At 37.6% G+C, this 13,626-nt stretch overlaps 1 protein-coding gene across 1 annotated transcript in view; it reads left to right on the top strand.

Moving 5' to 3' along the window:
• The window catches only part of LOC129244248 (hemicentin-1), a 216,812-nt gene that overhangs the window by 121,620 nt on the left and 81,566 nt on the right, over nucleotides 1-13,626 (top strand). The window contains exon 9 of the mRNA XM_054881864.1: nucleotides 8,888-9,018. Within this exon, the coding sequence (XP_054737839.1) occupies nucleotides 8,888-9,018 (131 nt within the window). The remainder of the gene's footprint in view (nucleotides 1-8,887; nucleotides 9,019-13,626) is intronic.

The raw sequence follows: 13,626 nt of genomic DNA, 5'->3' as shown, positions 1-13,626 counted from the left end.
CATGCAACAGTTCACAGGCACCTGGTTCAGTTGGGAAAGGTTTCAAAGCTGGGAAAATGGGTTTCGCATAGACTTTGCATCGCCAACCTTCAGCAGAGAGTGAATGTGTGTTCTCAGCTGCTGCAACGGCTTGAAAATTAAAGTTTTGTGAACCATATCGTTACTGGTGATGAAAAATGGGTCCTTTACAATAATCCTGTTTGCAAACGCCAATGGTTAGATAAAGATGAAACACCAGAACCGACCCCTAGAGATGGCCTTCACCCCAAGAAGATTCTCCTGTCTATTTGCTGGGATATGGCCGGTATTGTTTATTATGAATTTCTGTAACCAAACCAGACGATAACTGCTGATTATTTTCCCCCTCAGCTATCAAACCTGAATGAGGCGCTTAAAAAAAATCGGCCGTCTTTAGTGAATAGACGCAAAGTTTTGTTTCACCACGACAACGCAAGACCTCATACCGCAAAGCAAACATTAGGCAAGCTGAACGATCGCGGATGGGAGCTAATGCCGCATCCACCATACTCTCCGGATATTGCACCTTGTGATTATCACCTTTTCCATGGACTTCAATCCCATATGAGCAACAAGAACTACTCCTCAAAAAAAGTTATAAAAAGGGATATTGAGGCGTATTTTGGCTCCAAGCGCAATACATTTCTTGAGCAGGGAATTAAAAATTTGCCTAAACGTTGAAAAGACATTATAAACAGTGAAGGGAAATATATTATTGATTAATAAATACTTTAAACATCTTTTTTATTAATTTTAAAACCACCTTTAAAAACGCACGAACTTATGGACTGACCTGTTATTTCTTGCCTCATACTTCAGCACCCAGGTACTACCGAATGGTAGTCTGGCACCAACGCATTCGGCTACCGCAGCCGCCGTACGATGTGGGTTGCGTATTCTTCCTTAGTCATTAAATAATATGACTTTTGGTTGATTTTTCAGCGCTAGAGCAAAATGAATAATTTTGTACGAAAAAGGTATTTCACTGAATAAAATTTCAAAATGTGTCAAAAACCAGAACTCTGACCAAAATTTAAGAAAAACCTCTTTTTCAGAGTTTGAGAGTTTTGTACTTGTAGTAGTTTATCACTATTATTTTTATTAACGAAAGTATCATATTTGGAGGCCACTAAAAAGGCTATAGCTTGGGCCGACCACTATTAGAAACCACTTTTTCTATCGTGTGCTGTTTCACACCCAGGTTTTCGGCCCCATGTACTAACGAATGGTAGTCACATACCAACTCATTCCACTATAGCAACACTCATAAATTGTGTAGTCGAGCCTTTAGTACATATTGAGTAGGTATAGGTATAAAATTGTTCCCTTCTTTATGGAAGTAAAACACTTTAAAAAAATTAAACTAAATTTGAAGATAGTCTCTAAGTCTCTAGTGCGTAGGATTTTTATGAAAAATAGTCCCAAAACACGTTTTTTGTAGTTGTTTACTCCCACTATTCTTAAAATAATGAAGTGATGCGTGCTTTGAAAACCATAATCACACAAAAATAAATCAAAAACCAATCTCATATAAAGAAAAAAAAAAACACGTAGACCTGTGTTATTTATTCGAAGTATAGTATACGCCATCTGCGGCCACAATCTCTACTAATCCGTAAAGCGTAAGAAGAAGTAAGAGCATCCTGAAGAAGTACTTTAAATACTAATCTTTTAAGGAGAGCTAGACTTAAAATGTTGTCCTGTACGTATTGGTGACATCATTTGAGGCAAATGGTAATCCAGTGATGCCATGTTTGACGAATATGGCGCGTGGGGTGGTACTTTGCAATTCTTTGTCCAACTGAATATTGGGCCTATATTACATTAAAATATATGGCATTCTGTGCCTTTGTCTGACAATTATGGAGGCCTGTGTAATTCATGTGAAGTTAGCAGTTCTTTGTTCAACTCGTAATGCTTTCAAGCATTTTGCAATAGTTGATTCTTCGACATTTAAATCTTCACGAATTCGGATTGTGTTTGACAAAATTTCAAATCGCTTCACAAGCAAAGGATAGGCTGTCGCTGCACTGGGCTTTGCAATAATTAGTGGCATAAGACTGACCGCAAATTATGTTAGTTTATACACACGTCGATATAAATTTGGGTTTATGTGTGATTGTGTGTGGCCTATAGGCTACAAAATAGGTGAACCGATTTTTATGAAATTTTTTTAGTCCCACTGGAGTTGAAATACTTGTAGGAATCGTATTTGAAGGGTGATCTGACTTATATCTTAAAGACATTTATGAGTTGCGTAAAGATAAATAACTGAGCGAAAAGCGTGTAGTATATAATATAAAAATAAAAAATAAGTGTTTAGGCAACATAATAAATATTTGATAAAAAATAGATGCATGCTCCCTTAGGTTTTTAGGCAGTAACACATGCATCTCCCACAAGTACCGGAACAAACATATGCATACATCCTCTTCTTGCTTTTGAAAAATGGAACTCATTCCAAAATCGTGAACTTACTCTATCCTCATGCCTCGGCAACCTGTGTATAATTAAACAGATTTACATTTTTTTCTCTCAATTACCAATTAAAACTTATTGCCAAAACTGTAGATGAATATACATATGTATATATGTGCACGTTGTGAATTTAGTTGCCGAGCAACAGATGTTCCTTCAGTCAGCCACAAAACACGAAGACGCAGATGGAAGAAGAGGTAATTAAGGCAATAGAGCAGGCAGGATTTATTTATTGTGCAGGCGTATAAATATATGTACGTACATGTGTGGAGATAAGGTTAATAAAAGTGAAGATAATATAAAAGAGTTACCCTGCATCTGTGTTTATACTAACATACATCATTAAGCACACAGACGCGAATGCTTTGCGCACATGTATTTTTGTATACACAAGCCTTAAATTGTTAGCTTTGAAGTTACGAAGCAATTTATAACCAATGCAAACCCTGTTGGAAAATTCTTTGGATTTATTATTACTATTCGTTTCTAAGTTGGCTTATATCCCTTCGAATGATTTATTAAACAATCAACAGGATGGAAATATTATTTGTCGGCCGATTTGGATTACTATAGTGGACTTCTAAGTCAGAAAATTTAGACTTTCTAAAATACCCAAAAAATTGAGTTCATTTATGTAATCTTTGATTTTCGTATTTCTACGAAAAATTTTTGTCGAACAATAGAGAAATCATTCCAAAATGGGGAGAAATTAAGATATCTATGGAAATTTTTAAATAATCCTTTGGATTGCCGGTAGTGCAAAGCAGCCACAAAAGCGGCCAAGAGCAAAATGATTTTCGATTAAATCTTAACTTAAATCTTAAGTCTAACCTGTATATTAACAATTATATTTTACATTGAAGTGCGAATGTTCTTTTCTTTTTGACGTATTACATCGCTTTTTTATAAACGAATTTTCAAACAACTTCTTTTTAAAACTTTGAACTTTTCAAAACAACCGAAACTCCCCAAGGCGGATTCAATAACGCTGGTGGCCCTAGACCAACAACACTATTCTGTACGTTTGATTGTCAAAGCAAAGTATTGAGAAGCTAAAAACCAAATAATGAATTCGCCTTCTTTCATTCTGAGCTGACAGCGACATGGACACGGCGAAGGAAAACACAAAAACTCAGCTGATTTACCAACACCGCCTTTAATAGATTCGTCTTGAAACTCACTGTTAATCGATGTCAAAAACACAACTACTTCTATATATATTCATATTTATAATACAAAGAATATTTTTTGTTGACGTGTCGAAAAAGAAAGGTTGATGAAAAAGTTTTATTTTGTATTACGAGGGGTGCCTTTTATATTTCGGGATTAGAGAACAAAAACAAATTTTAATCATCGAAAATCACTTTATTGTTTTCAAAATATTCTCCATGAAGATCTATACACTTTTGCATGCGTTTGAACCAATTGTCGAAGCACTTTTGCCACTCTGAATGAGGTACCTCCAAAACATGCATTCTGAATGCCGCAACAGCTTCTTCAGGTGTCGAAAAACGTTGACCTCTCAGTTTGGTTTTTACGTACGGGAATAAAAAGAAGTCATTCGGTGCCAAGTCAGGACTATACGGCGGATGACCCATTAATTGGATGTTTTGGGTGCTCAAAAATGCAGTTGTTTGAGCCGATGTGTGAGAGCTCGCACTGTCCTGGGGAAGAGTGATCCGTCTTTGGCGATTGGTTTTTCTAACTTCTTGGAAGACAACTGGCAAACAAATGGTTGTGTACCACTCAGAATTTACTGTTCTGCGTTGTTCTAGTGGTACGGCTGCGACATGTTCAGTTTTTCCGAAAAAACAGGCGACCAACGCGAACAAATTTTTTTTGACAGTCAAATGTTTATGCAATGTTGAATGTATGTTGGTCCCACTTGCAATATCAGTTCGCGCACATCATCAATGGTTTTCGGAACAACAACTGATTTTGGATGACCTTCACGAAATTCGTCTTGGAGTGAACTACGACAACGATTGAATTCACCATACCATCGATAAACACTGGTCCTTGATGGAGCTTCATCGCCAAAAAATGAATTAAGTTCATCCATGAAATGTTGCTGAGTTAATCCACGTCGAAAGTTGTAAAAATAAACGCATGACAATGTTCACGATTTAATTCCATTTTTGGACCGAGATGAATCTTTTAAGTTACTGTAAACAACACAAATAGGGCTGGTATTTCAAAACGTTCTGAGTACATAAAAGCCAAAAAATGTCAAACTTTGCGATACAGCTGTCAGTTGCCAGATTGCAACACCAGGGTTGCCAAATCCCGAAATATAAAAGGCCCCTCTCGTATCTACTTTGAAAAGTTCTAATATATCAAATTTCATCCTTTTGCTGAAAGTATGCTAATTTTTTCTATCGCTATATTGACGTAACCCCGAATTGAATCGTTGAAAATTCCGCATGCTCGTTGAATTAAAGTCCGTTCGCCTTTCAAATACATACATATTTTTAGCACAGTGTCGTCGAGTTTTATTGCGAGTGGGACAGTAACAGAGACAATGCTTGGCCCTTTTCTTCTAAATATTTGGAAACTGCGTGAATTTCTCTAACACAGGCATCCAATAAGCGACCGCCGTAGTCAAATGGGTTTGTGTGTGACTACCATTCGGAAGTGTACATGTACAAAACTTCGGACCAAATATTACAAAACATCTTTTCTAATAGCGGTCGCTTCTCAATGAATAAGGTCAAAGCCCCAAGTGTATTTCTGCCAAGAAAAAGATCCCAATCTAAACCCATCTCCTGTAGGTGCCCACATTTGTGAAAAACATCAAGACGTAAATCACAAATTGGAGGAGGAGCTGGGCCAAGCACTCAAAAAGGATGTAAGCGCCAATTATAGTCAACATAGAGTTGCAAGTAGGTCAAAAGGAACACAGGTTTTTGATGATTTTCTCGGTCGTGGTTTTGTTCATTTTCTCCATTTAACGCCTCCTCCAATTTTATTTTTATGTGGAAGAAAGCACCCAAGACTGGCGAATTTTAAATTCCCTTAAACGGGCACTCACAAACGGGAACTCACAGAGAGATCGTTGGTTCGAATTTCGGTGAAAGCAAAATTAATAAAAACATTTTTCTAATAGCGGTCGCCCCTCGGCAGGCAATGGCAAACCTCCGAGTGTATTTCTGCCATGAAAAAGCTCCTCATAAAAAATATCTGCCGTTCGGAGTCGGCTTGAAACTGTAGGTCCCTCCATTTGTGGAACAACAGACGCACATCACAAATAGGAGGAGGAGCTCGGCCAAACACCTAACAGAAGTGTACGCGCCAATTATTTATTTATTTTTTTTTTAAACGGGCACTTTATTATATCCAAATTCAACGCGGTTTTCTAAAAATTCTGCGTAAAGAGCTTATAGTTTTGCTTTATATGGTTCTTGTTGGTAATACTATATACATATATAAAAAAAATAATAATAATAAAAATACAAATAAATAGTAAAAACACTAGAACGTGAAAAATCCATCACGTTTATAGAATTGATTAATGTTGAAAAAATAGCACTTGGTTGGGTCGCAGGTAAACGCAACTAAACTGATTAGTCCATATCGCGTCGAAGCTATTATTTCATCGGAAATGCACGGTTTGCTCAAGAAAGAGTGCAAGTAAATGCTGTGAAATTTTGTATTTACAATTTCTTGTTTCCCCTCCCTAAGCTAAAGAAAATTTGTCTATCAACTGTCACCCTGATTTTTTTCCATATATTACCTGTAGTTGACAAACTGTATGCTCTAGTGATAATAAAATACGCTCATATTGGACTAATTTTGAATGCAAGTTTTTCTTCCTTTAAAGCTTTTAAGGCTTTTTAAGAAATACCCCACCTAGCCGAGTTAAATTTTATTAGATTTAATTTAGATATTTGTTAAAATTATTCTAAATCCTTCAATGAATCATTTAATTCATAACCCATTCGAATTTGTTCAATTCTGTATGGCGCATATGATAGTCAAAAACAAGCCGGTTCTATTGTACATTTGTTAACAGACGTTTAAGAAAAGTCATCATTTGTTTTAATGATAGTCGATTCAATACCTGGTTTCGAGCTTGGAACCGGGTTTTAATTTAAATCTAACACAAGCTGGTACTAAAGTTGGCTTTGAGCGAATTAAAATCAATTGAAATTTACGAATACCTGTGCACCTATAAAAATGCCTCATTTTCAAATGGGTTATAACAAACAAACAAAAATTACAATGACTTTATTTTTTGTAATAAACTTAACCAAATCCCGAGCAGTTTCTACTGGGAATATCAGTGCGGGAATCTGATGGAAGCTGGCGAACAACAGCTTCTGTATACAATTGATTTCGAATTCTAGCCTGAATGTAGGCCTGAATCAGTAAATGGTAGCAAAAATAGTTTCTAGTGGCCATAAAAGAGCCAAAGAGAGCAATAAAAATAGTTCGAGTATACCCTTCAGACTCTCACAAGGTGGGTCTGACTTAAAAAAAAACACAAGAGCAGTGGTAGTAAAACGGTGCTGGTCACTAACTAGGATTATTTCATTATTTAGGTACTTCAACAACAACAGCAACATACCGTTCAGAAGCGGTATATGTAAAAAGCGGTATGTGATAAACTGTAATTCGATATTTGCAACGAAATGTTTGGTATTTTTAGCATAAATTTACATATACCCATATTACTTACGAGCTTTATTTTTGCTTTTTCCAATGAGTTGAAAAAATCACCTCTCCCAAAAGATGGCATTAACTCGAGAAAATTTTTGTGCATTGATTTATTACGATTTTCGACATAGATTATCAAAATGCAAGTGCATTAATTTACTTACTTAGACTTTTGCCATTGAAGTACCGAACTTGGCCACTGTGAAATGCTGGTATAAAGAGTTCGAACGTGGAAGCCAACCATTCCAGAATGAATTTTGTGAGGATCGTCCAGAAACGGTTGTTTGGCAGAAACAATCGCTGCTATGCATCAATTGATAATGCAAGAAAGCCATGTGATATTATATATCGCGAGATAGAGACATTAGCAGCCATTAGTGGGGGAAGCGTACATTCAATATTGTGTGAACATTTGGTTGTCAAAAAGATTTTTTCTTCTTAGAAGCCGCAGAATTTAGCGATCTCCCAAAAAAAAGCTTGTGAAGAAATGTTTATGAAATTCAGCCGCAGTAGTTCAAAGCACATCTTTGACATCTTTAACCGGGTACGAATTTTCAGTCTATACATTTGACGTAGAAACCAAACAGCAATCGACAGTATTAGTGTTCCAAGACGAGCTTTGTCGAACAAAAGTTGGTCGCGGAACACCATAAAACAAATGGTCGCCTATTTTTCGGAAAGTTTTGTCATCTCGCAACTGCATCACTAGAAAAACTGACCTTAAAGCGTCTATGAGTGGCACACAGCTATCTATTTGCCAGCAGTTTTCGAAGAATTAAGGAAAACCTACCGCCGAAGATGAATTATCTTTCACCAAGGCAATGCGAGCACTCACTTGTCGGCTCACATAAGCGAGCTTTTGAGCACTTAAAAGATAGAATTAATGGATCATTCGCTTAATAGCCCTGATTTGGCAAGTAATGATTTCGTTTTCTTCCCGAACATCAAAAATAAAATGCGAAGTCAAAGTCTTTCAACACCTGAAGGCGCTGTTGAGGCCTTTAAAAAGCTGGTTTTGTAGGTATCGACTTCTGAGTGGCAAAAGTGGTTTGAAAATTGGTTACAACGAATACAGAAGTGTATTGACTTACAAGGAGACTTATTTGAAAAATAATACAGCCATTTTCATTACTTTTTACAGTTTTTATTCCATGGTAGGCAGCCCTCGTATTCGCTAATTATCTATAAATATTTATATATGTATATGTGCGAGTACATGTGTGAGATATGCCTGTGTGCAACAGCTGTTAGTGTACGTAGCGCAAATATACTCGTATGTATGTAAGTTCAAAGTGAATCTGTAGAAAATATGAACAACATTAATTCAGTGCTGCGTTGCAGAGCATCACAGGAAGTGGAAATGACTAAGAAATACAGTTTTCACATACCACGCAGAGGCTCGAAAGAAAATAAGGCAGATAAATATTGCGTGTGAGCATGCAGGAAAAGGTTAAAATGCAATCAGATAGCAAATTAATTAATTACAGTCAAACAAGGAGGCAATCGCGTAATGACTAAAGCCAAAGAAGATTCTGTTTAAGGCAGGTGCAGACTAAATGAGATATGTAGAAAGGTGGGAAAGCATGAAATTAAGAAATATTGCTTCATTATGCGGGCTTAGTGGAATGTGTGAAAAATAATTGTTTGCCATTTTTATTGCAAACTAAATTTGTTTGTATGCACGAGTATGTCTATGTAAATAATGAAAAAACAATGTTTACACTTGCATTTACAGACATTCCCGTCGTCAGCCTGGAGCTGGGCACCAACTCAATAAACTCGACTTTCCGTGAGGGCATCGACGTTTTCTTCGAGTGCAACATCAAATCGAATCCTTGGGTGTACAAAGTCAGTTGGCGACATAACGTAAGTATGCAAATGTGTTTGTAAATTTTAAATTGCTTACTTACAAGTTTCCTTTACACACATACAAGTGTACGTAAGTATGTAAATTTGTGTATATGCGAGTATTTTCTGGCATACGTGGAAAAAAATCTAATATATCTTGGGGTATTGATGTTGATGATGATGGACTTTTCATTTTCTATGCCTTCACTGTTGACAATTTCATTTATATGTATTATATATTACATATGTGTGCATAATAATCGCATATGACATGCCTTAGTGGCCACAAATTGCTCGCAGCCAATGAGACTTTATGCCAACATGAAAATTTTGCCATTCAAAATTATAAAATCGAAAAAAATACGTCAAATAAAAGGGCAAGCAAGTTTGCATTGAAAAATGAAAAATGCATACATTCGTATATATGTATGTATGTACATACGTACGAAAAAAGTTAGCAGACTATTGAAAGCCTTATGAGCATATTATCATGGTTCTCCCCCACTTTGCTGCCTTTCGCTTTTCCGCTTTTCTTTCGTTGCCATTTGTTTCATCTTCTCTTCAGTCAGCCCACCACTCAAAGCATTTTTCCGGCCAGAAGCAAGCGTTTGGTCTTTAAACCTAATTGAAAATTATTATTTACATATAAATCAGCCTTGAGCATCAGCAAGCCGTAGAAGCCTCACGTGCTCTTTGTGGCATATCCACACTCGAACGGTGGCTGTTCTACTTGAGCGTGAACTCTATTCACGGGCATGGCTTTAAAAGGAACTGCTCAGTGGCCTCCATTGCGAAATTTTCTCATAAGTTTCCACTTACTTAGCCGCAGGCATACATTTTTCATTATTTTGTGTAGCATTTTTTTCAAGTGCGTCTTTTTTTCTACCGGCCTTTTCGACACTTAGAGTTGTTAGCTTTTTTTTTTTTGCTTATTTTGTATTCTTCTTAATGCAAAATTTGTTCACTTTCTTAAAGTTGTTTGCTTTCCTTTTCATGTCTTTTGCTGATTCACTTCAAACTTTTTCTAAAGAATTAATAAATTCGTCTCAATCTTGAAGCTTTTGAAATTTTTAGTAAACTATTGTGTTTGTGGGTCGACCACGTGACAGCAATAAAACTTTTTTTTTTTAGCAAAAATAAAGGCTCGTTCAAAAACGCCTAGATATCAGTAATGAATAATTCCTGGACAGTACCTTTTTTTGTAAATACCTTTTCATTTTGGATATTTGTCAAGTAGAAATTTTACATCATAGCACAACGCGTAAAAATTACTCAAATTTGTTATGGAATGGTCGATCATTAAGCACAGCATATCGCAATATTTGTAGCTTTATTGGTGAAAATAATCGTCCGAATGAGTTGACAAATTAAAGGTTGGTGAACAAATTTCAAGAAACTGGTGCTATCGGGGATAGAAAAGTAAAGAAAAAGGACTGGCAAAACTAAAACTGGACGTTCTTTTGAGAATATTTCTGCTGAAGCGTTGCTGAGTAATGTTGCTGAACAAACCTTCAACATCGATATCTCGACTTTCCGCACTATAAGGCATTCATGAAACGACTTTTTGGCGGATTTTGGTATGATGGACATTTCAATTATGTCAATTTTCACATACCAGAAGAAAGAAGAGGAATAGTGAAACCTAAAATAGTCTTAATTTTTACAGGCATTATTTTACAACCACATCTAAACGCATCTTTTGAAAGATATTTAATTTTTATGGCACATCTTTCTAGTCTATCTGAAGCTTATCTCTCTGAGTGCTTTCCACAAACGCAGAGCAAGAGAGTCGTTTAAAAATTCCGCGAAAAGTCAGAGAGATGGCCTCACTGTAATATATCGAAGTAATGTTAAGCTAATAGTATTTCTTAGAAGAACACACATCAAGCTTCAGCCAGATCTGATAATTTCTTTGTGTTTAGCATTCGTTTGAATTGAAGAAGTCGAGGGATTTTCCTTTTCTATCACGAGAACGCACCAGCTCACATCTCAGGAGTTGCGACCGTAAAATTTATGAAAATAGGGTACCAGCTCATTTCACATGCTCCCTATTATCCAGACTTGGCGCTCTCGACTACCTCAGACTACTATTTGTTACCCAATTTGCAGAAATGGCAGGCGGCAAAAGGATCTTATACAAATATGTAGGTGATTGTAGACACGAATGGCTATTTTTCAGACTTGGACAAATCCTATTATTCGGAACAGATTAGAAAAACTTTGGTGGAAGAGTATAAGCCGAAAAGGAGACTATAAAAAAGTTGTATATATATGTATAATATATACCTATATATATATAATTAGCGCGTACACCCTTTTTGGGTGTTTGGCCGAGCTCGTCTTCCTATTGGTGGTGTGCATCTTGATGTTGTTCCACAATAGTTTCAAGCCGACTCCGAACGGCAGATATTTTTATGAGGAGCTTTTTCATGGCAGAAATGCACTTGAAGGTTTGCCATTGTCTGCCGAGGGGCGACCGCTATTAGAAAAATGTTTTTCTTAATTTTGGTGTTTCACCGAGATTCGAACCTACGCTCTCTCTGTGAGTTCCGAATGTTAGTCTCGCACCAACTCATTCGACTTGACGGCCGCCTAAGAAAATTTTACCCCAAACAATTAAGTAGTCTTTTTATTTTTACACGGGCTTTTCAACTAGTATTTTCAGTAAAGCTTCTTGCCGAGAAGATCGCTGTATCAATCAAACGGCCTATGAAATGGTAAAGTTAACGCAAAATATACGTGTATACTACAATCATACTTCACAACGCCGACATCAGTGGCCCATTCACCATCAACACAGGTGTAAGGCAAGGTTGTCCCCTGTCATCCCTTCTCTTCGCCATTATCCTAAACGGCGTTATGAGCCAATTGACTCTGCACAAAAAAAGCATCGTGTGGAGTTTCACCAGACATCTTGAGGATCTGGACTTCGTCGATGACATCTGCCTCCTCCCTCACAAACTCACTGACATGCAAGCGAAGACGGACAGACTAGTCACGCTGGCACGTACTCTGGGGTTGGAGGTCAACATCGCCAAGACAAAGGTTATGAGAGTCAACAACAATAAAGCAAAACATATAATGGTTGACGGGTGTCCTGCGGAATTCTCTCTGCAGTATCACGACTGACGGCGGAGCGGTTGAAGATGTTAACTACAGGCTAAACAAAACAAGGGCGGCGTTCAGAAAAATACGTACGGTATGCGCGAGATCACAAATCTCCAGGCGCACTAAGCTGCGAATATTCAGTTCGTGTATGGAGTCAGTATTGTGGTACAGGGTTGCCCATATTCGACGGACCCATGTGTTTTTTTTTTTTAAATCAAAGAAAAACACAATTTTTTTTATGTTGACGATAATAATCATTTTATTAGGTTCAAGTATATTAGATTTGTTGACATCACTTTTTGAATATGATATCTCTCAAATGGCCGCCTTGAGCCTGTACGGCATATTGTGCCCGTTTTGCAGCTTTTTCCATAGTTCTAGCTAACATTTCGGCTGGAATAGCGGCTATTTTCTCACGGATGTTGTTCTTGAGCTCTTCTATGGTCTTTGGCTTATTAATATAAACCTTTGATTTTAAATATTCCCACAAGAAGAAGTCAGATGGCGTTAAATCGGGCGAACGCGGTGGCCAGTCAAAATCACCATTTTCGACATCAAACGACGAGGAAACAATTTCTTCAAAAAATCGATTGTGGTGCAAGCTGTGTGTGGTGGAGCGCCGTCTTGTTGAAACCAGAACTGCCTCATACGCTTTCGACGAATAATTGGCATCACAAAAGTGGTTATGATATCGCGATAACGCTCCTGATTGACGGTAACAGCTTGACCATCTTCATTTTCGAAGGAAAACGGCCTAATATCCGTTTTCGCACTAACGCCACACCAAGCAGTGACTTTTTAGTCGTAAAGAGGTACCTACCTATTGAATTATGCAATTATGCTTGTTTACTGTCCCATTCAATAAGAAATGAGCCTCATTGGACATGATGATGTTGTTGTTCTTCTTCTTCTTTTGACTTCTATTGGTGAATGTAAATTTCAACAATTTGGGAGCGCTCGCGTGGCGTGTACTCTTCCATGGTAAAAATCTGCTTGGACTGACGCTTCCAATGCGGTATAACAATAAGCGATCTAACGTCTCTGTCAAAAGATACAAGGTTGCCAGATAGGTCCGTCGAATATGGGCAACCCTGTACAGAAACGAAACATGGCTGGTCTCCAACACCACCCCACAGAAGCTACAATCTTTCGCAACAAATGCCTTCGCATCATCTGTAGAATATTCTGAGAATATTCTGTAGAATATTCTGAGAGCAACGAACGAATTAGGAGCCCATCCTATAGCAAATCAAATGCAGACAGAGGCGATGGATAGGCCACACGCTTAGAAAACCACCAGATAGTATCACGAGAATGGCACTGGACTGGAACCCGCAAGAAGCAGAGATCGCAGTGGGCCAAATAATACTTGGAGAAGGTCGATGCTGCGCGAGCTAGCAAATGGGGACATCACAGCGGACGGCGCGAAAGCAACAGCCCAGAGCCGTGTACGAAAGAAGAGACTTGTCGAGGTCGTATGCTTCCGAGCGGGGGGAATAAGGATATAAAAAGCCTAAG

This window comes from Anastrepha obliqua, chromosome 4 (genome assembly GCF_027943255.1).
Source record: "Anastrepha obliqua isolate idAnaObli1 chromosome 4, idAnaObli1_1.0, whole genome shotgun sequence".
NCBI classification, from domain to species: Eukaryota; Metazoa; Arthropoda; class Insecta; order Diptera; family Tephritidae; genus Anastrepha; species Anastrepha obliqua.
Note: the sequence above shows the minus strand (reverse complement) of the source record. Positions and strands in the feature narration are given on the sequence as shown.